The sequence below is a fragment of the Phocoena sinus genome, chromosome 19 (assembly GCF_008692025.1).
Source record: "Phocoena sinus isolate mPhoSin1 chromosome 19, mPhoSin1.pri, whole genome shotgun sequence".
Lineage (NCBI taxonomy): Eukaryota > Metazoa > Chordata > Mammalia > Artiodactyla > Phocoenidae > Phocoena > Phocoena sinus.
The window spans coordinates 52,345,859-52,371,672 of record NC_045781.1 but is presented as its reverse complement, the minus strand read 5'-3'; the positions used below and the strand labels follow the sequence as shown (position 1 = coordinate 52,371,672).

General features: G+C 43.4%; 1 protein-coding gene across 12 annotated transcripts in view; it reads right to left on the bottom strand.

Moving 5' to 3' along the window:
* The window catches only part of GAN (gigaxonin), a 102,152-nt gene that overhangs the window by 35,782 nt on the left and 40,556 nt on the right, over positions 1-25,814 (bottom strand). For 10 of the 12 annotated variants that reach the window (XR_004346835.1, XR_004346833.1, XR_004346836.1 and 7 more), the window contains exons 6-9: positions 24,928-25,040; positions 23,814-23,963; positions 22,764-22,900; positions 22,377-22,505 (exon numbers count right to left, since the gene is read on the bottom strand). Coding sequence is in view for 7 of the 12 variants with exons in the window: in XM_032612420.1 (XP_032468311.1) it covers positions 22,377-22,505; positions 22,764-22,900; positions 23,814-23,963; positions 24,928-25,040 (529 nt within the window). In the remaining 5 variants the exon portion in view is untranslated. Of the gene's footprint in view, positions 1-328; positions 12,828-12,914; positions 13,025-22,376; positions 22,506-22,763; positions 22,901-23,813; positions 23,964-24,927; positions 25,041-25,814 lie in introns of those variants that run through there. The other 2 variants (XM_032612418.1, XM_032612425.1) reach the window with 2 other exon arrangements.

Below are 25,814 nucleotides of genomic sequence, written 5' to 3'. Positions count from 1 at the left end.
CGTATAATTAGACCGTTGAGGTCAGGATCCTCTATTCCTCGTAAGTCTAATTTCATTCTCTCTTCCAAGGAAAGTAAGTCTGAAACTGTCTTTTGGGGGAGTCAGAATGGGGACTTATTCTGATAAGGGATGGAAGACACCAAGGCAATGACTGTGGAGTGTGGTGAAGGAGTGTATCTCACGCTGTGAGCCAGGATCCAGGGAGCTGATACCCAGACCGTTTAAGATGTGGTGTAAAAAAGATAATTTTCCATTCAGAAGTCAAGCCAAGCTGTATCGACAACGCTAACTTAGTGGGAACCACTGTAAAAATCAGAACCGATTACAATGCCTTCCCCATCAAATTGTTTTATTAGGTTAATTAAACAGCTTAAAGACGATTCGTTTGTTCGGTACCCTTCTAGAAAATATTTCAAGTTTTAAATGAACTTCCAGTACATAAAACAAAATTACTTTACCATAGACAAATTTCAGATCAAAATACAACACTCTGTTTCTGTTTTCTTACAGTTATAAAATCCAGTCAATACAAACTACATAAAAAAGATAAAACACTTTCACTGATCCTTGGTACAAGAGAACAGCACGAATGCAGTTATGTTCCCAAAGCACAAATCCTGTGCTCGTGAAACGGGGTGACCCCGTAGTTACCCCACAATAAACCAAGCTTGTAAACAAAGTGCGTGCTACTGAATTTTAAGAAAGTTAACATAGCCTGTTTGCATCAGTATTACTTGTAAACCATAAAGCAACTTTGTAAGAAAGGTCACTAATTCAAAATTACTTCAACTTCACTAAAATTTCGTACCAGCAACGGAATAGAAAACTACTCCACAGAAGAAACGAATACGCGTGTACCACAGGACGTTTGAGACGTGACGTTTCAATGAAATCACATTAGCACAATTTCTCTGCTATCCTACTGAATTCGGGGAGGATAACTCTACAAGTTGCAACTTCCCAGTACTTGAAATATTTTGAACTTTCCATAGCATGTCTTTTGTCTAGCTTATGTCTATTTCACTGCAAATCTCTGGTTTTTTCAGTAGTAGGTCTTTCTTTAAAGATCGAGATACCTCATCTGAACACATGTAACCTCATCGGAATACACGTCTAAGTAGACTGCTCAACTTGGAATCTTACCAGATAATAAAAGCTGCAGGATTTAAATTAAAAACTCTTCTGTACGTACCGTGTCAGAAAATATAGATATGTTAATTAAACAAAGACTTGCGTTTAAGAGGATGAATTTTGATACGGTATTTTGGGAATCTGGTATTCATGGACTTCGCTTTATGGTATTAAAAGCACTGAAAATGACAAAACAAGAGTGTGCTGAAAACTGGTTCTTGACAAGGGCGGCTGTCACACACGGCGGCTGGTGCCGCACAGGCAACCAGGCAACAGGAGTGTCGCTGGTTGTTCTTGCCGGACCAGGGCCCACTGTGAAGATCAGCCCTGAGTCTGGGAAAGTCAAACTGAGTTTATGGCCCTGTTTCAAGGAGTTCCCTTGGTAGTCTTCTCTCACAGCGGAAGACTGGGATCGGTGAGAGAAAACCAACGAATGAATCTACACGTTTCAGAATAAGTGATGGATGGACCCCATTCACAGATAGGTACGAGCGTCTCTGTCACCAGGAACATACAGTGTGAAAATGAAGTCTGCCAGAGCCTGCTTGAGGTACTTCTACAATAGTTTCTGATGAGGATGGGAGGGAAGGGGTGGAGGAGGGAGGCGCTTTTGTTAAATCCACTGATCACTCCAAGCTCTGCTGATGCAATTGCAGAACGGGCCGCGACAGGTGTTCAAAATGTTCTGCCGAAAACACGATTATTTTTTCATGGTCGACACAGTTCACAAGTGGTATGATCGAACACAAAACAAGTACCGCTATGTCACTGGCGACTTGAAGGGGTACAGGAATGAGGAGCCAAACAGAGGCTGTCACAGATGCGTCAAAATGAAAAGAATCCCATCAGCAGAAAAAGCCACTGATATTTAATGGAGCAAGTGTTGCTAAAGCACCTGTGCTTTGCTCAACTAAAGGCCACTTGAGACATTTCCCATCATAAAATCATCTACCCCATGCAACCTGGCTGATCTGTTTTCACGTAGAACTTAAATTTTGAGGTCCCCTATAGGAAAGCAATGCTGTAAACCCACCGACACTGAAGGTTTGCTTTCAAGCTGATGATACATACCCTTTTGCCCCACGTACCAGATCCTACGTAATTTTATACAAAGCATAGAGTCCAATTCAGTGAACATATGCTTAGATTAACAAGAATACATTTACTTTCTAGAGTCTTTTCTGAAGCAAAAATTCCTTTTGAAAAAAATACATAAAGATGGTCTCTCTCTTACTGTAAATGAGGAATTCTAATTTCCGATCCTAGTCACAATTTGGAGTGCAGTGTGTTTTTAATCAGAGCTAAATAAGAGGAAAGGACGAGGTGGAGCCCGCACGGCGCCTGGCAGCTGGGTGCTGATGTGGTATGTCTGGCATCTGGGGCCCCTGCTTCTAGCTCAGAGAGGAGCCCTAAGAACCTCCGGGGCAGGTGTGGAGGGTGAGGCCGCCTGGGGCCCTGGGGAGGCTGTTCCAGTCTAGCTGCTTAAGGAGCCGCAGAGATGCACCTGGCCATGCCTGGGGCGGGAGGCTCCAGGCCCCGGGTTCTCACGTGGGAGGAGTAGAGCAGTGCAGACTCCGGGGGCTGCCCGGCCTGGGCCACCGCTCTGGCTCTCTGGCGGTGGAAAGCGCTGGTCTCAGAGGCCAGGTGAGGGATCCTGGAAGAATGCTTTTTCAACACGTGTTTTAGGCTAAATGTCTGAGGAACTAGAAGAGCGCCCCCCACTCTTTTGGATACATAATTCAAGCAGTTAAAAAACCAGACTGGGAGAGGCCACGGGATGAGAACAGAGGGCAGGCGAGGATGCGATTGCCAAGAAAAGTAGGTAAATAAGCGTACACTTCAGAACGCAACCAAAATACCTCCCCCATCTTGCCTAAAGTTCCTCAACTGCCCAGAAAGAAGTGCCAACTGCAGGAAGGGCCCATGTCCTCGGAGATCCCACCCACAGTCTGTGCAGGCACAACGGGACATGGGGAGGAAAGTGAACGCTGGTTCAAACAAAGGGTTAACAGTGAGTGAAGACAGCCGAGGGGATGGGCAGAAGGCACACGCCCGGAAAACAACGCGGACAGCTTCCTCCCTCGGACCTGGACCTGGACCTGGACCTGGACTTGGGTGCCTGTCCCAGCCTCTGCTCAGTCCCTGGGCTTTGGGGCAGGTGGGGTCGGGAGGAGACACAGAGGGGGAGTGGCGCCCCTGCAGCCCCGTCAACTGGGAGGACGACTGCAGGGGCTTTCATAGAAGAGGGAGGGACAGAACCCGAGAGGAAGCAGGTCCTCTGGAAACGCCTCTCCAGGGATGACTAAGTAACCCATCAGCGAGGTGCCCATTCCTGGAGCTGAGAGGGGCTGGAAGAGGTCAGCCGACCCAACTCCCCCCAGTGCACGGTCCCCTCGACGGCATCCCAGGCCCTGCTTAAAAGAGTCCGAGTTTTACTTACCAGCTTTCTTAAGCCTGCAGAGGCACTGAGGGATTTAGAACAAAGAGTATATAAACAGCAAGAATCACTGTCTAGTTAACAACATGGCTTTAGGGAAATCTCTAGAAGTACGTCTATTTCTGAAGGTTCTGCTGAAGCTGGCTGTAGCCGTGGGCCAGTGGCTGCAATCAGGAGTGAGCAGAGAGGACGGAGGGGAGGGAGGCGGGGAGAGAGCACACGTCAGGAGGAACAGAGGCCCTTCTCCTCAAAAACAATGTGAAAGCTAAAGTACAAACGTTATTCCCCCCCCCACCCACTTTTTTACTAAACTGTTCACAGAACCTCATCTGCAAGAAGCTTTGGAGCCTGTGACAACATCCTGTCACCGTGCAAGACCCCCATGGTTGACAGTCACACCCACTAGTCACAGCTGCATGGGGCATCCTTGGGGTGATTCTCATAGCTGAGCGCTCCGAACCACAGGAGGCACCCATTTCATCACAAGGCAATTCTAGAAAGTTCTAAGAGTGACAGAAACATTCTGCCTCTACCGTTTCTGCCTCTCGTCTTGAGCAAGGCGCTCTGGGGCACGCACATCTGCTCCTTCTAAAGCCCCCCCAGCAGGCCAGAGCCTGGGGCCTCCAGAGAGCCCACCACCCCAGCTGTCATCCTCCAGGTGGCCTCCCAGGTGCTGGTGCCCAGAGTCGGCAGCTCAGTGCAGTTCCCAGGGCCCATCAATGCAGCATGTGGACGGAACAGACTTCCTCTTTGGGCTACCAGCCCCCAACACAGACAAGGGCACTATTTTTTTAAACAGTTGGCTTATGTTCAAATTATCAATGATTTCCCCCTCCCCACCCACCACACACATTTTTTTCTTTCCCTCTCAATTGGGAACTATCTTCTCTGAGCCTAGACATAAGACTATATTTAGCCATGTTATTAGACTGTAAAAAAAAGCACTGCAGACCCTAACACCCAACACTTTCCTCTGCTGTCTATAGTTTCATACAAGTTAGTAGTGAAAACGTTAAAAACGCATACTGCTAGATTGCCCCCGTCCGTGCTGACACAAGGGCCCGTTCCTATCAACACTGCCTGGGTATTTCTCAGCCCTTTTAAACCTATTTCTACTCCCTTTTCTCAATCACAAAAATATCAAGAAAGACTTTATCAAATGTCTTATTGAAGTCAAGATAAGCTGGGTATGTCCCGTACCACTAAATTCACCAGTCTGTAATCTGAACTGGAAAGGAAGTGAATTTTATAAAAGGATTAAGTAGCTCACTTTTGGTATCACTTTGTTAAATAACCCTTCTTTACCTGAAGGTACAGAAGTTCTACACACACACACACACACACACACACACACACACACGTAACACAAAGTTTCTTTGTTTTTAGGTTCCACATAACATCCAAGTTCAGAAAGCATAGTTCAGGTATACTGATCTCAAACAGAGATCTAGAAAACATCCAGTATATTGGACTAATATAGACTACTACCTTTAATATTTTAGGGAAAAAAGAAAAATTCAACTTCAGGAAAGAGTTTTAAATATTACTAGAGTACTTCATTAGGCAAACCCTGAAATAAGGGATATTTATAACCACTCTAAATATTCTAAACACATATTTTGGGGTGTTTCCGCTGTCTAGAGTTACCTTGAATTGAGGTCTTAGAGAAGCAGGAGGAGAACGGTGTCATGGATCCAGAAAATAACTTTGGAAGTGCAAATATGCATTTACTTGTGTATTGTGGTGGCAGACGTGAGAATGAAGAAAGCACTAAGGGTGGGGACACTCGGCGAAGGGCGAGAGCTAAGACCATGAGTGACTAGAGGCTGAGTCGGGCGGCAATGGCAGCTGAGATCCCAACCACCCCATCTGTGTGCAAGACACCAAGTTCTCACCGTCCTTACTCCACTGATTCCTCACAGCAACCCTAGCAGGTAAACACCCATCATCTCTTTCTACGGGGTAAAGAGCTTTGAAGCTCACGAAGCAGCCAGCGGCCAGCATCTCCAAACCCATGTGCACCCGGCCCTGAAGCCCACGCGTGCTCACAACCATTGGGTTCACTTGAGACAGTACAGAGAATGTTTACAGATATTTTCCTCAAAACAATTACAATACAAAAGCTTAGGGCTTTAGAGGGGTGAACCTTGGTTCTCTTGGCAACCACCTAAGGGAATGCCTCATGGCCGACGGCTAGAACCACCAGAGGAGGACTTTGTCAGCAGCAAGCCCTTTAGTCTACAAAGCACAAGCACATCCATTAAATCTTAATGCACAGGGACAGTTAAGGTTTTAGATCTCACCTGGTATGTAAGTTATTCCTAGTATGCTAGGTTTTTAGGAATGGGCATAACTCTTTTTGGCCATGAAGGGTACTGGGTAATTCCTATAAGAAGTCACCCCCGGAAGGGAAGGTCTGTCTACGAGAAGCGATGGGCCCCGCAGCTCCCCCTCACTCACCAGCCAAGTAGGCGGACAGATGCTGGCGAGGACAGCACCCACACGTGCCCTGTGCAGATGGTGCGTACGGGAGGAAGCTGGGGACATTCCACTGACACACAAAACAAACCCGATCACTCGTGATTTTAAGCGTAATGCAGTTCTATGTTGTTTGGTCAACTCAACCCTGCACTTTCAGAGTTTCATTTTAAAACCCCAGGTTATCAGAACTAAAAGAGAAGAGGAACTTCTTGATGAGCCCTATACTTTCATCAAAATTAAGATTCTTGGGAAACAAATTCATGAAACTACACCTAACAGACCCTTAAACTGCTCCCAATAGCACCTTATAGAATATGGAAAACAGTAGCCCCAAGCATCTAAATCCCAAACACTGGGTCAAATTACAGACAGACAAGATTTCCTGTCTGATCTGAATGACGATGGCAATGAAGCCCTCTATTTTACACAGCAGTGGTGTTTAAATATACTACTTTTCTACGTTATGAAAACATAGCCTTGTAAAGACTCTTTAAAGTTCAAGTTGAGTTTCAAGTAATCACTTTGCAGCAGCTCTAGGAGAATTATTGTTCCTCCTGATTAAAAGTGCCTATTTTTTAAAAAAAAGTAGTAAAATGGAAACTACGCCTTAGAGGATTGTATTCCTCAAGGCCACTTACTGCTTGTTTCCAGGCTTTTGTTAAAGGACAGAATGTGTTGAATTCTTCTAAACTGGCAGGGGATCAAGCACAACACTACATAATGAGGTAGCCGAGAACAGCCTCTTTCCTATAAACACGAAGAACAAGGGAATACGCGCATGTGTAATTCTCATCCGATTAAACAGGAAACATGATAAAGCAAACTGTGAACCAAATTCCTCGGTTTAACTTGCAAAAATTTAACCCAAGGTTCTAAGGTACACCTTGTGTGTAATTGATGAGTGAGAGGAATAAAAATAAGGTACTTAAAAAGCTGTACTGACATGCTAAGAATAAAGTTCTAACAAACATAATTCACCAACCAGAAAGAAAGATGAACCCACAGCCACTCGGGATCTGAATTATTTGAAGTGGCCATTCATTTACTTGGGTCACAGGAAGTGGCTAAGCTTTCTCCACGTCATCTTACGCAATGTGTACCCAGACTTCGTGGGCTGTCACCCCCTCCTACCTGCACCTTCTCTAATTCAGATCACAGTGATTTAAGAGTCTACCACAACTTTGTTGGGCCATGAAGACGTCAATATCAAAAATTATAATTAGCCTAAATTTCAGGTGAGTAGCAATTTTAAAAGATGAGTTTTTATCTCAACATGAAAAAGAGAAGGCAACAGACATTTCTCACTAGATCATTATGCAACGTTATTAGAGATCTGATTTCATAAGAAAGGGAAGGCGTTTAAAAATCCATTCGTTTAGGGAACTTCGATGACAGAACTGAAAAGAACTAGCTTTCCTAAGCAGTATACATCAGTCCAAAGAATACAGAGTTACATCCGAGCTTCTCACACGTCACATACCGCAGAGACCAAGTTGAGATATGTTTAAAATTAAAATAATAGAATCACCTCTGAAACAAAATTACAAAAAATTTAGAATTTTTACTAGCTGGTTTGCCAAAAAATAGAGGAAGTCTCCAGTTCAAGACCAGGAGGACTCCGCTGCCAGCAGGCAGGATTAGCTCACCTGAGTTCACACTCCCCTCACATGTGGGCAAGTGGGGCATTCCTCACCCTTGTACCATAAACTTCTATCAACCAGCTCTAGGGAATATGTCAGGGATTACTAGAAAGCTAGCAAAATGCTTCCCTCAACATTCTAAGACACAGTATCTTTTCCCTTACTGATTAGATGTGGTAAGAAAGGGAAGGATAAATGAAGCTTCAGCTTTTAAAAGTAAAAACAGCTTCTCTCTCAAACACAAACGCTTATGACCTCTATTCTTACAACTTTAGTAAATTCTTAAATTTCCCACAGCTAAATGACAAAGAAAACCAAAGATCTTTTAGTTTATATTTGTGCAACTTGCAAAGGATATGTTTGGGGGTTTAAGTTATACCATAAATGATTATCATATGATTAAAAATACTTGTATGCCTAAAAAATTAAGTGATACTCTAATACACTGAACAGTGAAACTGATAATCCAAAGACCAGATTCCACTTTTTGGCTTCTACTCACATCTGAAGCGGGGAATGAAGCTGTATCTACTGGGCCTCAAAGGCTGCTTTCTGTCCAATGGAGAGCACTGCACCCATCACAGAGATGTGAGGATCAAAGCAGTACGTTCTGGAAAAGATTTTGAGCCCCATAGAAAAAGCCGTGAACAAAACCCAACATTAGATGCCGTAAACATTATTGGGTGTGCTGAGTACAGGGTCTCAAAAATCCTCCAGAACATGTGGAGACCACAGAGCTGTGCGTCACATATAAGTCAGGCACTTTGCGTTTTTTATTCTGTACTGGTTTCCCACTCTGTATTATGAGGCCGGCCTATCTGTGTGCAAAGTTTCTCACTTAAAAGTAAGTCCCTTTCAATCCTGTGTAGAACGTCACCTGGATCACAAGGACACTGTATTCGTTGGTCATTTATTGACTACCTACTGTGTGCCAAGCACTAGGATTAGCAGAAGACTAAAGTAGGGTTCCTGCCCACAAGGAGTTTACAGTCTAGAGGGAGGGCAGGATTTCATCTGCCTCACTGTGAAGCTCCCCAGAAACCCGAGCAGAATTCTGAGTAGGTGCTCAATCAACACTGTTGATTAAACCCAGGGCGGGCTCTTCTGTGCCGGTTGGAGTCTCTTCTCTCACGGCTCCAGGGGCAGCCACTGAACCAGAGCAGCCTCACCCTTCCCTTCCCTTCCACTGGGTGCTCTGTACGGGGGTTCCAGCATCTTCAAAACTGATGTGGTGAAAGTGCCACCTCATTCTTTCCCCGGATAATCACATGTCTTCACCTGATCGCAGGCAGCCTCCTCTTAAATCAAGAAAAACAACATTCCGGAAGGTAATACTGCAGTGTTTTTAATGCTCCTTGGAAAACTTCTGGAGATCCCTGGTTTGGTGCAATGAAGCAGGAACACACCAAACGGAACCCCAAAGGACCTAAGCAGCTAACACATTTCTCTAAAAACCTAACTTGCTACCCTGAGTAACTGCAGTGCCACAGCAAAGGAGCCCTGTCTTTACCACATCAATATAAAGGATGTATCTCCCATGCATTGCCTAGGGAACTCCTCACTCCTAAATGACAAAATGGCACTTCCAAAGCATCACCGAAGAAAGTGCCATCATTAAAGTGGTCGTGCAAGATAAGAGAACACTTCAAGGCAAGCAACATGCCGTCCAGCATCCCCCAGATACTCTCTTCTGGTGGTTGCACAGCTTGAAAAAAGTCTACTGTCAGCTATCAACTCCTCATAGCAGTAAAAGACACGATGAATTTAGAAATTTCTTGGGCCAAATCTTTATAACATACCAACTGTGAGTTGGTAAACAATAACACTGTTTTTAATATGCTAAAGAAAAGAAATGCAAACGCCAAGTAAAACTTACTACAAACTACAAATACGTCAATATATACACTCAACATGAGTTAACACAGTAGTATAAACTGAAGGACCACAGGCTCAAGAATTTATCTGAAGCACCAGGAGACAATAATATATGTAGTTTGGAACGACAATTCCAAAGCTAAACATATACAGACAGACTTAGCTAGTCACATCACACACATACACACACTCACACACACACTCTCTCTCACACTTTTACTCTCACAGGATATTAGCACTATCACAAAAAAATTTAAAACTTCATTTTAAATTAAACACTTAAATCTTTGAAAAAATATCTGTATTTGGATGTGTTAAGCAAAGAAACAAACAAACCTACTTTAGACCGTAGCCTAGAAGAAATACTTTAAATTACTCTAAGCTGAGACAACTTTCCTTCTGTTGGTGGATAATGAAAACAAATTGCACTTCCCCCAAAGATACTGTATTTAAAATTTTAAGATCTATCTTTCGCTGCTAATTCCAATATACACCTGATAAAAGTGCCTAATGGAAAAAGAAGTATCAAAAATTTACCAAGAAAGGGTATTTCAAGGCATAAATGGATGGTTAAAACACAAACCTGTGTGAAATTAGTTAAAAATTTTTTCACGATACTAAAGGAACTGTAATTTACAAAAAAGTCATGATTAATTTTGGAATATAATAAAATTAAATACATGCCTACACTTCAATGTAATATTTTTATATTATTATATAGTAAAATAACAGTTTGGCACTTAGCAGCTTTTCTTGTTTATTGCATCCCATATTATGCAGCAAATTTAATTTTAAAAAAGTTACTTAATTTCTGCAGCTACAGTGTCAATGAACTAAATTAAAAAAAAAAAAAAAACTACTTTTATAAAATGAATTGACCAAGTCATGCAGGCACTGATAATACTGCAACAGGGACCCATTCACTCCTGAACAATGAACTGTCTCCTTGGAGAGGCCTGGCGTAGCCTGGGAAGGACTTTAAATTTCAGAAATTAAAGAAAAGAGAATTGCTGACTGTCACGGCTTTAATAGGACATTAGTTACCACTTTAATGTACCTCAGCTGTGGCTTCTGAAGGCCAAGGTTCTGTTCTGTATGGGACATTTTACCAAAGAAAACCCACTTTTTCAGAAATTTATTTCCTCTAAAACTAACATCTAGTTGTACAAAGAAAGTTTTCTTTCTTTGCAGTGGCCATGCAGTTTGCTTTGATTAGAAGACACCCAAGGTATCCTGGGGAAAGCATGCAGACAACTGCTGACTGGTACACGGTACAAAGCAAAGAGGCTGGCTTTGACTTACGCGTCAAATCTGACTGTTATGTGAATGGCCGGCAAATCTGGCCCAGTGCCTCTGATAGAGAAGAGGAAAACCCTGTACCTCCTTTTACCCATGTCTCTGCCAGGATGGAGAGTTAATGCGCACACACGACATTCTTTAGAATTCCCACAGACAAGGCTGCTCAGTGACTTTTCTAGCACTGGATTGACTTCTACTGTTCCTGGGTGGGAAAAGACAAGTGATGTTTCATATGCATGGGTAAAGCATACAGACATTCCAGGTAGGAAGTTTCTAGGAGAAATTCCTATTCTCAAATTTATAACCAAAGGATACACTTATACATTTATTAATCATTACGACTAAATGCTGCTTCTTATAGCCATATACTAAGGGCGGGGGGAAGCTGTAGAAAACAATTAGAAATGAAGAGCTCTATTTTAAATTGATTAGAAATCTGATATTGCATAAAATTCAAATGATGAAGTCATCAAGCACTTTGAACTCCTTGGTTTCACACTAAGGTGGTATAATTCGAATGGAAAACAAAATATCTTACAAGGTAAGTACCACTAATGACAGACTTTTTCCACTTTGAGGAGTGGAGTTGAGTGGGTCGACATGGGAGTGAGAGGGAGGGAAGGAGGAAAGGATTAATTTGCTCTACAGGAACAGAATGAAATTAAGTTGAGGTAGTTTATTCTACCAGCCAACCTTTACTTGTAATGTAATTTGTCTGAATCTCGTACTAGTGAACGGCATTGAGAAAATTCTGCTACAAAGACTAGATTCTTAACGTGGATTCGCATTCCAAGACACGTTTTCAAATCCTAGACAGTAGTAAACAAGACTCTGTGTGCTTTCAGACAGATTGCTTTTAAAAGTTTTTGATCCCTATATATTTCCTCTGGACTTTTTTTTTTGGTCATAGCAGACCTTTATTATTTGTCCGGCTCAGGTCCTTCTTTTACAAAATCTCCTACTCACTAACATCCTCATATTTATAAAACAGTTCTGGTTAGTTGGAAAGGAAGACTGGCACTGCATGAGATCCTTCACAACCCCAGAAATGACGGCATGACACGTCTTCATCTGAATTAACACAGAAGTCAGCAACTTCCTTTAAATTCATGGGAGGGCTGCCACCTGACTCCTTAATTTATTGAATCCTTTGGATTACTAAGATAGAATGTCATAAAAGAGAAATTTTATCTTAGTTTCAATTCATCATAATTTAGTTTAAAAAAGATTCTTAGGACAGAGAACTAGTAGTAAGTGGAGACTAACTGGCGTTGAGTCCAATCTAACATTTTAGGCACAAACCTTAAATTGTTGGGCAGAGTTAGGCATAATATCTCCTTCCAAGTGCAGTGGAAAAGCAACCCCGGTATGTTTGGATATGTTGATATATGCATGTTTGCTCGTTTGTTAACCAAAGCCAGGTACTCGAACAGAGCGGTCAGGCAGACGTGAGTTCCCCGCGGGGAACATGCACCTTGGTGCTGTAACTTCCTGATTTTACATGACACGGATTCCCACTTTCCTCTTCCTCTGACGCTGACTAGCCCGGTTGGTCTAGGGACACATCTCCTGGAGGAACTGACTCCTCCTCGTTTTTTTTCAGCAGTTACGTGTTCTCCCGAACAAGAGCTGGAAGCCCAGGCTTCTAAGCGTTAGAAAACCACTCGTGTTACCGCACAGAGGCCGGCGCAGAGCAAGGGTCGCCTGCCATCTCTGTCCCCTCGCAGAGTGCCGCGTCCCGGCGCGCTTGGTCAGGAGCTCCGCTTCCGCGCCGCGGCCCCGTCAAGGTGAGTGAACGCGGATGCGGAACAAGCCCTGCTGAAGCTGCAGGCGGAAAAGCTTGCAATTCGCAATACGTAAGGCTGCACACCCGGTGCGGCGCAGGTCGGAGGGGAGGAGGGGCTTGGTGTGGTGCCAGGTTCCCGTGCTCCTTTTGAACTCGCGCACGTAGTCGTAATTGGTACCTGCGCCGTGAGAATAAGCAGAGGTGACACACCGTGCCTCAGAATCACCGGGAAACCGTTCCGACAAGATCACTGTAACATTCTGACCTGTATCAAGATCTCCGATCACATAGATACTGGCTCCTATGGGGACAGCTCCGTACACAAAAGAGGAACTGGCGGGGATGCATAAATTCTGGTCATTAAGATAGATCCACCTGAGAACAAACAGAGGGACAGAATGAAGGAGGTCAAAGGGTGCCCACGACATCTCAGCAGGCTGAGATGACAAACTCAGTGAGCCACCTACAGTACCAGGCACGACACCGACACCCCTCTTCTGCGGACACACTCATTTCCTTCCTGTCACTGAAGACTTAGTTGTGTCTGTTCCAGAACGTCGCATATAATGAATCATGGAGTGCACTATCCAGTCCGCTTCCTTCACTCAGCACAGTGTGAAGGAGGTTCATCCATGCTGTGGCTTCATCGTTATCTCATTTCTTGTAATCTCAAGCAGGATTCCATTACATGGTACAGCAGAATTTGTTACCCATTCACCTGTTCAGGTTCATCTGGGCAGCCTCCAGTGTCTGGCTATTGTGAGTGAAGCTATTTTGGACTTGAGAGGGCAAAGCTCTTTTGTGGACTTACGTTATGGAATTGCTTGGTTATACGGTTAAAGGTATATTTCCTTTGATAAGAAAACACCACACTCTTTTCCAAGGTGTTGTGCCATTTTGCATTCCAATGAGCAACATGTGAAAACTCCAACTGCTCGGCATTACTGCCAGCTCGGGTACCGTCGGTCTTTTTCATTTTAGCCATATGAGTGGTGTGCTTTTCCCTGAAGACCAATGGTGCTAAGCATCTCTGCATGTGCTTACTGGACACTTTATGTATCTACTTTTGTGAAATTTCTGCTCAAAGATCTGCTCATTTTTCAAATTGGCTTTTCTGTCTTCTTATTAAATTTTAAGATTCTTTTTATTTCATGGATACAAGTCCTTTGTTGGATACATGTATCACAAATCTTTTTCCCAGCATGTAGACTGTCTTTTCATTATCTTAATGGGGACTTTGAGAACAGAGGTTTTTAATTTTGACGAATTCCAGCTTATCATTTTTTTCTTTTTATAGTTCATGTTTCCTATGTCCTCCTAGGAAATCTTTGCCTACTCCAAGGTTGCAAAGGTTTTTTAAATTAAAATTTCTGGAAATTTTATTGTTTCAGTTTTTACACTTAGGTCTTATGATACATTTCAAGTTAACTTTTGTGTATGATATGAGGTGTAAGAGTCAAGTCCTTTTTCTCCCCCATACGGATACCTAGTTGTTCCAGCATCACTTGCTGAAAAGACATTTCTGTCCCCACTACATTGCTTGGTACTTCTGTTGAAAATCAATTTAGCAGCCACTAAAAGGAGCCAGGGCTCCATGAAGAAGTGGCTGACTCCACAGAAGAGGCCGAAAATACAAGATGAGCCTGGATCGTCTTGTGCTGCCACCTAGGAAGAGCTTCAAACAGGATGAGTTGTGTCAGGAGGACACCGGAGCTGATATGCAGTAGCTCCCAATGGCCACGGTGGGAACAACTGGAGCAACGCAATGAATAATGATAATCCTGGACACATAACTCACAGAATAACTATCCATAAGTCCATACTGATAAAAACAAATGACTGAATACCTTAAAAAAAAATTAGGGAGAAGGGGCAGGTCTTCTTTACAGAATTCCAGCTGACAAAGGTAGAAGGAATGAGGGAAGCAGAAAATTCACCATTAGGCAAAGAGCACAGTGATAACTACTGCAAGGCCAGTCCACCAATGATGTTAAATTAGTGGTGAAAGTTTAAGGAGAAACAGTATATTCCCATATTCTCAAATTCTCTCTTCCAAGATACTCATTAATTACAAAGGGAGAAGTAGTGACTTTACAGTGGGGAAACCCAAAAGATGCCACCTTAAGTCATCAAGATTAGCATCACCAGTAACGAGATATTATCGACATCATGCTCCCCCTGACGCCGGGCAGAGAAGGGCCCAGCAGCACTTCTGTGGGATTCCCGGCCCAAACGTGCAACCTCAGCCTCATCGCGAGACGTCATGAGACAAACCCACGTGAAGAGACATCCTAGTAAAAAACTGACCAATAACCTTCAAGGGTGTCAAGGTCATGAAGGACGAGGGAAGACTGAGGAACCGTCACAGATTAAAGGAGACCGAGGAAACTCAACAACTGAAAGCCATGTCAGGTCCTGGATCGGATCCCGGAGCAGAGAGAAAAAGATATTAGTGGGCAAGCTGGTGAAATTTGAATAAAGTCTGTAGTTTACTTAATAATACTGTACCTATGCGAGTATCCTGGTTTTGATATCTGTACTATGGTATGTAAGATGTCAACATTAGGAGAAGCTGGGTGAAGCTGGGAGAAGCTTTTGGGAACTCTTACTATTTTTGCCACTTTTCTACAAGTCTAAAATTATTCCAAAATAAAAGGGTTTTTTTGCTTTAAAACAAAAACAAATGACTCTGCTATGTAATAATGTTTACTTAAGGTAATCTGACCAAACAATTTCCCTTTAATAGCTAAAAGCATAGCCAGGTCAGAGCAGACCTCAGCCAGACCTTGGAAATGTATCTAAACCCTTCAGAACTACCAGTGTCTGGGCCTCCACTCACCATCAGAGCACGAAGATGCCCTGGCGCTGTTCCCCTGTGTCTAACTTTATGCCATCAAGTGTCCAAGAAGCCACTGGCTAAGGTCTACAGCATCTTGATGTTAAATACAAATGTAAAATTATTTCACTAAGAACAGCACTCTTATTTCAATGAGCACTCTTCCCAGACTGTTATATAAAGTAGTAGCTTCCATATTTTTAATCCCAAGAAACCCAGAAGCAGAATGATTTGCCCAAGATCATGGAACAACTCAGAAGCAAAGCTGCTGTAAAGCTGTCATACCCCTGAGTACCTTTACCTAACATCCGATTCCTCGAACATCTAAAAGTTGATTGGAATCAAGCAGTTAGCTGGGACTGGGAGTTCAGTTTGGCCCCTGCCTCCGAGATGCGTCTAATAAATAGGAAAAGGGAAACATCTAAGAGCTCTCAATGCAAAGTGAAAATGGGGACCCGAACAGGCCTTTGAAAGAAAAAGTTTGAAAAATGTCAAATACAATAACTGGTTTGTTCATATTTTATGTCTTCAAGGCTAAATAAACATAAATAACTAAACCTCGACATTTCAATTCTTCCCAGGTCCTGAATCAAACAAAGCCGATGAGTATCCCCCTGCCCTGTCTGCAGCTGAGCCACTCCCAGGATGACCCTGTTGGAGAGGCATACAACCCTTCCAGCAAGTCCATCAACAGGGCCACAGGCACGCCCACAAGGCAGCTGGCACTTCTGCTGAATTAAGACATACGCGACTAGATTATCTACCGAAAGAACGCATCAGAATACGAGGGCATTTCTCAGTAATTTTGTAGAGTTGAGAATTCGACATAATTCCTCCCTGGAATAACACAACAAAGCTGAAGATATTGGTCTGTGTGGACTGTCTACCAAATTTGGTCCAAAGCAGATCAGTGATTCAGAGTTCCTGGGTTTCAGAAAAATAATCCTATGTGATCTATTTTATATAATGCTGAGGCTTCAAAGTACATAAGATATGAGAATTTAATTGGATCATATATTTAGCTGCTGCTTTTAAAGATGGTATAAATGGCATGTACTTCTGCATTTCTACTATTTATCACCTCGTTGACCTTGGATGACTGAGCTAACCCAGTCTCTCTTTCGTCATTTGTAAGGTGGGGACGCCATCACCAAGCTCAGGTGTCTGCTGTGAGGATGAAATGGAACAGCCAATGTAAAGTACTTTGCACAGTGTCTAGTACATAGCAGGCATCGTGAAGTAGCAGTAATCTTTGTAATGGACAAGGCAATATTATGCCTTTATTACACTGTTCTCAAACGTGGGCCCCTCAGGACTTGCAGGCTACAATAATGTGTCCTCTGGTAACTCAGAATTAAGAATCCCCCCTCCCTCAAAGGAAACTTTAAAATGGGGCAAGCTTCAGAGAGAGCAGAGAGGGAGGGGTAAGACAGGCAAGGAGAGAAGGTGGGAAGGAGAGAGGGAGGGGAGAGGAAGCTTCAGCGAGGGCTGGGCTGAGCCTCCCACGAGAAGCAGCTACAAACTCTAGACAAAATACAAAAGACAGACTGCCTGAGGGCTCTGGAGACCGAGCAGAAGCAGGCAGATTTGGGAAAGAAGTTGAAAGCTGAACAAGCACCCACATGGAATGAGTTTCCAGTTCCTTGGTAGCTCCGTCTGAAGGCAGCCTGGGGCTGGCAGCTCTGGGGAACAAAAGCCCCAGAGAAAACCCTGCCGTCTTTCTGGCCACCGGAATCAGGGGAGAGCATCTTGGGGCAACAAGGATCACTGAAGTGTGCGGGGGTCTCAGAAAGATGGGAGGTACAGAACTAAACTGACGGACATCCACCTGAGTCACGTCTGACTGACACTGGAGCCACGAATGCTTGCACCTGAGGCTCCATGAGTCTAACCAAATCCACTGTCTGCTAAATGCCCGGAGCAAGTCTCTGAAGCAACAGCAAGAGACCTCGGGGCCTCAACAATGTCATGTTCGCAACGCCCCGGACACAATCCAGAATTACTCAACAAAAGAGCCAGAAAAATGAAAACCCCTTTGCAAGGAAATAAACAATCAACAGACGCCAACTCTGAGATGACTCAGATGCTGGGATTATCTGCCAGACAGGGACCTGCACGCAGCTACCATGACGATGCTCAGTGAGGGAAAGGAAAACACGCTTATGATAAAAAGATAGGAGAAATTTAAAAGATCAAATATGCTACCTGAAGAAGCTAGAAAAGGAAGAACAAAATAAACCCAATGTAAGTAAAAGGAAGGAAATAATATAGACAAGGGGAGAAACCAATGAAACAGAAAACACAGTGGAGAAAATGAACATGGATGCGTAGCTGGTTCTTTGAGAAGATAAGCGCAGCACAGAGAGCGCTGGTGGGACTGCAAGGCTGGAGAGAGGAAAGGGCTTCTTCCCTGGTGTCGGTGGCCTTTTCCTTCCTCCATCTGCTCTGCCGCCTCCTGTGTGCCGGGGGACCAGAGTGGCTCTCCCTCAGGGTGGTCCTTTGCCAGCCAGCAGGCAGCTTCCACGCACCAGCTCTGGCCCTGGCACCCCAGGGCTCTGCCACGTCTGGGGCCACTGCACACCCTCCTCCACGGAGGTAAATCCAGCCTTGCGGGGCAGGGAGGGCTCTTCCCAGTTTGCTCCTTCCTGGGGCACTTTCCCTCAGCCCTAAAGGCTGTAGTCGCGCTTCCTTCATCGGCTGTTTCTGCATTCTCTCACCTGTTAGCAGCTAACTACTCTTCCTAGTTAATAATTACGTACATTAAATCTCCCCTGCAGATTACGAGGTGGTTTCTGTCTCCTGGCTGGACCATGACTGAAGCGGATTTGGTTAGGAGCAGCGTTCATCTCCCATCCTCTTGCTCACGTGTCTTACAAAGGCATCTGTAGTATGTGCTACTTCCTAAGCTCAGACCCAAACAGCATAACATGGTCAACGGGGCAGACCAATACAGTACGGCACACCAAGGTGATCAAGACCTCTGGGGGCTAATAATATACTGCACACGGCAAAACTGACACAGTCCTGAGGCAACACTGTACAGGGGTACCGCTGGTCCTGCCAGGTACAAGAAACAGCTGCTGGTGGTCACTGCAGACTGGTGTGCAGAGAAGGCATCAGCTAAGGCAACAGCGGCACCAAGGCCAGGGACTGTGCTGCGTAAAGACCCCACCCGCGGGACTGAGGCTGTGATCAGCTTAATCACCTGCTTAAGTTTATGGAAGTTCACGGTTATTTTCCAAAATCCACTTGACTTTTCTACGTTTTCTAAGTGAATTAAGTGGGGATGTGATACGTAGCGCGACTCTTGCATTTTCAAGTCTTTGGCGGTGGCACAAATGTCTGCACATTCCTCAGGATGCAGTACTGCTTCTGGTTTTCTATCTCGGCAGGGGAGGAAAGTTCCAGTGACTTCCACTTAACCCTTGCTACCATAATGGTCCCTTACCCACAAGTCAGAGAACCACAGGGGATTCAGCCAGTGGTCAAAGATGTCTGTCCAAGTATACATTCAGGCATCAAAAGATGAAACTCACAGATGTAGGCTTCAAAGAATAATTAACATGATTTACCTATAATATAAAAATGAAAGGGGGAGGGCATCTCGGCTGAGCAAATGCACAGAGACGATAAAACACAGGATGGCTCTAAGAAGCGAGCTGGAGCACAGAACATGTGAAAAGGAGAAAGCGAAAAAGGCTCAACATTTTTCTCAACCTCAGATCGTGGAGGGCCCCGAGTAGGAGGCTAAATACTGTTATCTTTACTTGGTAAGCAATGGGGAAACAGGAAGAATTTCCATCACGATGAAATGACCGTCAGATTAATCTTTCAAAAGCACAAGTAGGTGAAATGTATTAGAGAGACTGGTTAGAAGACTTTGCACATATAAAAGAGTGAGCTCACTGGAGTCAGGGCAGAAAAATAAAGGCAGGGGGAATGTGTGAAAAATACTACAGAGTTTAAAAAAAAAAAGAAAAAAGAAAAAACTTGGCAACTCATGAGATGTGAGGCGTAAGAGAGAATCAAAGATGACCTTATTTTGAATATGGACCACTGGGAGGATGGTAGTACGAGTAAAAGAACAGGGATACAAGGAACAGAAATAGAGATACTGTCTTTCTGGATATATGAAGTTGTTGCCATGACTTGGTATAAATAATGGCAATTTTTTTGGCTTTCCTTCGCATAGTTTTGTTTTTAGTCAGAAACACAGAAAATAGTAAGATATGGCATTTTTCCAGGAAAGTTTTAACCTAAAAATAGGGAACAAAGACAGGAAAGACAAGAGATTACTTAAAAACAGTAAATGGTCTCCAATCTAATGCAGGTTGTTCATCTGGCAACAGTTTCCAGAGTATGCAAATATCACACACTTGGAAACATCTGATCTTTAAAGAAATAAACTACTTATAGATTTTTTTTCCTTCTATAGATATTTATGGGAAAGCCTATATTTTTAAGGCAATATTGTGTGGTGGCTGAAAATGTGGACTCTGGGGCCCGAGTTCAAATTCCAGCTCTGCCACCTGCTACCTGTGTGTTTTGGGGCACATTACTTAACCTCTCTGTGTTTTGGTTTCCTCATATGCAAGATAGGCATAAAAAGAGTAACTATATCTCAGAGGGTTGTTTTGAAGATTAAATGAGTTAATACACGGCACTTAGTGTTATGTGCATGTTTAGTGTTATCTAAACAGGAATCCTATATATCAACAGAAGTTAAGCTTTCTTCATTCTGCTTGTGAATCAACACTGGAAAGCTTGAATATAAGCCAACTAAAGATAATACAAATTTTATCTGTAAGTGCTTTTAAATAGCAAGGAAGAAGCAACACTCACGTTTAACAATTATGAACTGAAAGCAAGTAATATACTCATATCTGAAGCTTCTCAACTATATTAATATGAGATAACCTGATGGAAATCTAAAGGTTCTAATAATTGCTAGCATATCAAGGGCAGATAAAAAACTTTACAGCCAGATTTAAGTCCTACACAATCAAAATAGGGACAGAAAATGGTAAAACCATAAGCAACCCTGATTACTTCAGCAAGCGAGTTTATAGCTCTCTAGCTCACACTGTCCAAACAGTAATTCAGTCATTATGACAAAGGCTTATAACAATATTTTATCAGAAACCAAACGTACTGACCACTGCTTGTTAATGAGGTTGGGCACACTGTTTTGGGATTCATTTGGGCAAGAAATTAATAAACTACTTCATACCTTGAACAGTCAGCCCTCGCAGTAACACATTATGGAAGAGAAGTGTAGCAAAGTCCTTGAAATTCTGCCCCCCACCGCTACCAGAGCAAGCATTCTCAAACTGCTCTCACACGTTGTCTAGTAAATTTTCCTAAGACTGTTTGCTCCCTGTAATTGAAGGAAAAAGGGGGGGAAAAGGCTATGCAAATATCCTAACTTTAAAATACACTAATAGTTAGGTAACATTTATACATATCTCTAAAATCTTGGCAACCGCTCATTGTTTGCCCTTATCTAAAATAATATGAACTTGGACATTATATTCTGGCGCCCCCTTCTGGTAACACAGTTGAAATGCTATCACAAGATTAACTTCAGCAGGGCAGTTTCCCTGTAGGATTGGAACATATTACTGCAATAACAACACTGTTTGGTGGCTACAACAATATAACGTGTCAGAGGAGGGAAGTGAGGGGGTTGGAAGGATGCTGCCTACTTTACAAGACATATGGCAGCCTGTCAGATGTTTTAAGAATCTCTGACACCACGTTTACTGAGTGTCTGACACTGGCCAGGTATGATGCCAGAAGCTAGGACCCAAAGCTGAGCTGGAACTTGTCCTGAAGGAGCTTCCGTTACCTCTATCACATCCAAGAGAGAGATGTATAGGATCCCAGACTGAGGAGCCTGACTCAGACTGTGAGGTGTGAGAAGGCTTTCTCTGGGCAGTGATGATTAAGCAGAGTTTTGGAAGAGGCCAAATTAACTGGATAAACATGGGAAGGGAAATATTAGGCAAAGAGAATAGTACAAAAGCACAGAGCTTTCTCACAGCTTACCCTTCCCCCTCCCCATATCCTCAAGTCCATTCTCTAGTAGGTCTGTGTCTTTATTCCTGTCTTGTCCCTAGGTTCTTCATGACCTTTTTTTATTTTTCTTAGATTCCATATATATGCATTAGCATACGGTATTTGTTTTTCTCTTTCTGACTTACTTCACTCTGTATGACAGACTCTAGGCAAAGTGAGAGAGTGTCATGGACATATGTACACTACCAAACGTAAAACAGATAGCTAGTGGGAAGCAGCCGCATAGCACAGGGAGATCAGCTCGGTGCTTTGTGACCACCTAGAGGGGTGGGATAGGGAGGGTGGGAGGGAGGGAGACGCAAGAGGGAAGAGATATGGGAACATATGTGTATGTATATGTATAACTGATTCACTTTGTTATAAAGCAGAAACTAACACACCATTGTAAAGCAATTATACTCCAATAAAGATGTTAAAAAAAAAAAAGCACAGAGCTGAGACAATCATACCATGTTTTGGAGGAAAAAAGTCACTCAGTGGGACTCAAGTGACACATCTGGTTGAACAGTAGCAGAAACAGTAGACATAGGCCAAATCACAAAAGGCCATATCTGCTAAGTTAAGGAGTTTAAACTTTCTCCTAAAAGCTATCAAAAGTGTCAAGGTCTGATCTACATTTTAGAAACATTCTTCTATGGCTTTCCTATGAGTTACCAAGATTTCCGAAGTCACTGAATAAATATCTACCATGCATTAGACATAAATAGATAAATTCAATGAAATAATTTCAAAACAAAACTAAACAAAGCAAAACATGCCTTTGAAAGCATAAAGAAAAAGTTGCAGAAGCCGCATGAAACCATTCATAAATACCTTTTAAACTCATCGTGGTAGAATTCCGACTTGCAGGTTACCATCTCGCCCCCCTGGATGTCCTCACGACTTCTGACTCCCCCAAATACATACAGTTCCATGGCGACTCCACAGGCTACAGCTCCAAACCTGAAAGGCCACATAGGGCATACTAGGTATTAGATTTACAACTCATGACCCGATTCCATAATTCCTCTTACGCTTGTTTTAGCTCTGCGCCATTCAACGTTTCACAAATACATGGGTCTTCCTTTTTCAGAAAATGGCTTATTAATTTAATGTTATATCAACCAAATGCCAAGTCAAATAAAAGATTAGCTGGAAAGAAGGGAAAAACAAAAGCCAGGTGAAGGGGGCTCTGCACAGTCCTTATCCAAGTTCTCTCACCTTCTCTCTTTCAGTGGACAGATAGCGGTCCACTGCTGGGTCCGTGTGTCATAACATTCCACAGACTCGAAGAGTTTTCCATATGATCCCCCACCCATGGCATAGATTTTCTTTTTCATAGCTGCATAGCAGCCAATCTGAAAGGAGAAAGCAACAGTGGGGGAGGCAACATTTATTATTAAAGTTGGGCGAGTAAATACCAGCTTGGCTAGAGAGCACTGGCAAATATCTGGAAAAGGATCTGACTTCTAATAGTAAGACTATGTATGGTGCCTTCCAATATTACAACAGAGGCTTTTAAAAATGAGAAGAGCAAGGTAATACACACACTGTTAATCCTCAGAAAAGGATTAACTCCATCTAATACTATTCTGCTGAGTGAGTAAATAATCCCAACTTTTAAAGAGGCTTTCCAGGCTCTCTGTCCTCACCACTATTTCAAGAGTCCCACATGTGGACTCCTTGGAGCAAGACATCACTCAATTCCTGCCCCAAGTAAGTCAGTCAAAAGGGCACAGACGGTGAGAGATCATATTATGAGCAAATCCCGGTACACACGGTGTAAAATACCTAGGGCGCTGGACAAGGCTTTGGCATGACGATGAAACTCCAGCCTCCACCAGGGAGAAGAAATACAGACTAAGCTGTAAACAGCTAACATGAGCCATTTGTTTTCATCCTGCTCTGCAATGGCAGTTCTCTACCTATGGATGAATGTTTCTCCCCAGTCCTGCACAACGATTAAGAAAACAGGTTTGGGAGACCTGGCTCCTTCCTAGGTTAGTGCAATCACACAGCATTTATCAGGCGTGGGCCTTGGACACAGCAGCGCTGCCCAGAGCCCACTGCCAAGGTAAACGCTCTCACACACCGTTTCCTAGCTTGGTGTGTGGCTGGTAATAGTGAAGGCAAGCTACCAACAAAGACAGAGTTCTATAATGTTAATTCTTTTAACGCTATCAATTGTGTTAAAAGGCATATGTAGGAAATGAAGAAACATAACTTTAAAATCCAATTTGTGAATTAGTTATCACAAGATATCATTCTCACCTTTCTAACCATGGTTAAAGCGGGTTGCTTTGTCCAGGTTTTAGAATAAATATCGTAACATTCCATGGAAATTAGCTCTTTTTCACCATCTTCTCCTCCTAAAACGTACAGCATCCCATCTATCTCCACAATTCCAAAGTTATGTCTTGCCTGAAAAGACATCAAAGATCTTTGTAGACAAAAGGCCAACTATCAGATTGAAAGCTGATATTCATACATTTAATAAAAATTACAGATATTATTATATTCCAGCGTTCCAGCAAAGAAATACCAGGCTCAAAACCATCTCTCTCCAATATTTCTGGTTTCCCTAGCAGCTCACTCTTCTATCACAATAGACAGAGAACCCAAGTCCAGGAACTTCCCGGAACAAGGGAACTACACACGTGGTGAATTCACTGGCAGAATCCTTACTTTTTACTCACAGCAGCTCACGACAAGAAAGAGAACTATTACTGTGCGGCTCTGTAAAGTGATCTTCGTCCAGCAGTGGGCAGCAAGTGGCAGCTGACGTTTGCAGTCAAGTAAGGTCCACGTCAACAGCACTGCCTGTGGCTGGAGAGCCGGGGGTGGGAGGGCGAGAGGCCCAGGCTAAGGCTGCCTGGAGCAACAGAACCTGATGTGTTTCACACTCATCCACTCACAGCACTTCCTGGGTGCCCAGCCCCACCCCAGCACTGCAGGGAGAGCGCTGACCACACAAACAAAATGCGCTGCCATCATCAAAAAGTTTGTGCGAACCGTTGAGAAAGATCTAGTATGTGAGGAGGTTCTATGTGGTATGAAGAGAAAGAAAGCAGGGGAGGGGGCAGGAGAGCTGAGAGGCCGGGGGAGGCCTCGCTGAGGAGGAGCCATATGGACAAACACTGAAGGAAGCAAGCAGCGAGCCACGTGGGTACCTGGCAAAGGTCCCAAAGCAAGTGCACTCCTAGGAGGCTTCAGAAGGGGGAGCGAGGGAAGGCACAGGGAGCAGGGCCGGGAGGCGGGCACGAGTGTACCAGGCAGGGGGGCTTGGCGAGGCTGCTACCTCTTTCCTTATACTCAAACGCAAAGCAAACAAAAGTGCTAAAGGGAAAAAAGAAACATCAGACAAATTACAAAAGCAGTATTTTACCTCGTTCATTGGTGGCAGTGCGGTCCATGTGTTTGCATCTGGGTCATACTTTTCTCCTGAGCTCAGGGTCTGCTTATTTTCGTCTTGGCCCCCAAATACAAACAAAAATCCTTCTGCAAAAAATCAAAGACACGCAAGGAAGTTGAAATGTTAAGTTTTCAACACCTATCTCTAGCCAAATACAAATGCCGTAAGGGCAGAGATAGGATGTGGAGATACCTTCTCTGACAACAACGGGTTCGAAATCTTACCAAGCCTGGGTGATAGAGCCAAATCTGTGAGTCACTCTGACCATTTCGCTTGCCTCGGGATCTCTGAGTGGATTCCCACTACCCTGCACCTTAAAAGGAAAACTGACACCACCCACCCGGTCAGCAAGTGACTTTGAGTTATCTCAGTTCATCTGTTCTGTTCCCCAGACTCTACTTAAAACAGTCTTCTTAAAGGAGAAGAAGCCAACAAGACACTATGGTAAAACTGAAGGGAAATGTGGGCCCTAGAGAGGTTACCATGCATGGAAACCATTTTGCTCTGAGGGCGTTTAGCAATCTGGGAAAAATGCAACCTTTCTCTTAATGGCTTTGAGGGGATGAAGAAGATAGAAATCTAAATCCCAGGCCCACAGACAGTGTGGCTTCTGGCAGGAAAGCCTCGCTGAAGTTCTAACCATCAGGATGAAGGCCAACCAGAATTAGAAGCCAGATTTAAATCTCCTTGCTTATCTAGGAAATCTCAAAATTGGAATTCGATTTACAGTAATTACAAATTAGTAGTGTTTTCAGGCAACTGGCAGAAAAAAACACAAAAGTTCTATGGAAAAAAGTATGTTTATCTAAGTTTTAGATTCTAACATTCTAAGATTTTTTCACATTATCCCTACAAATAAT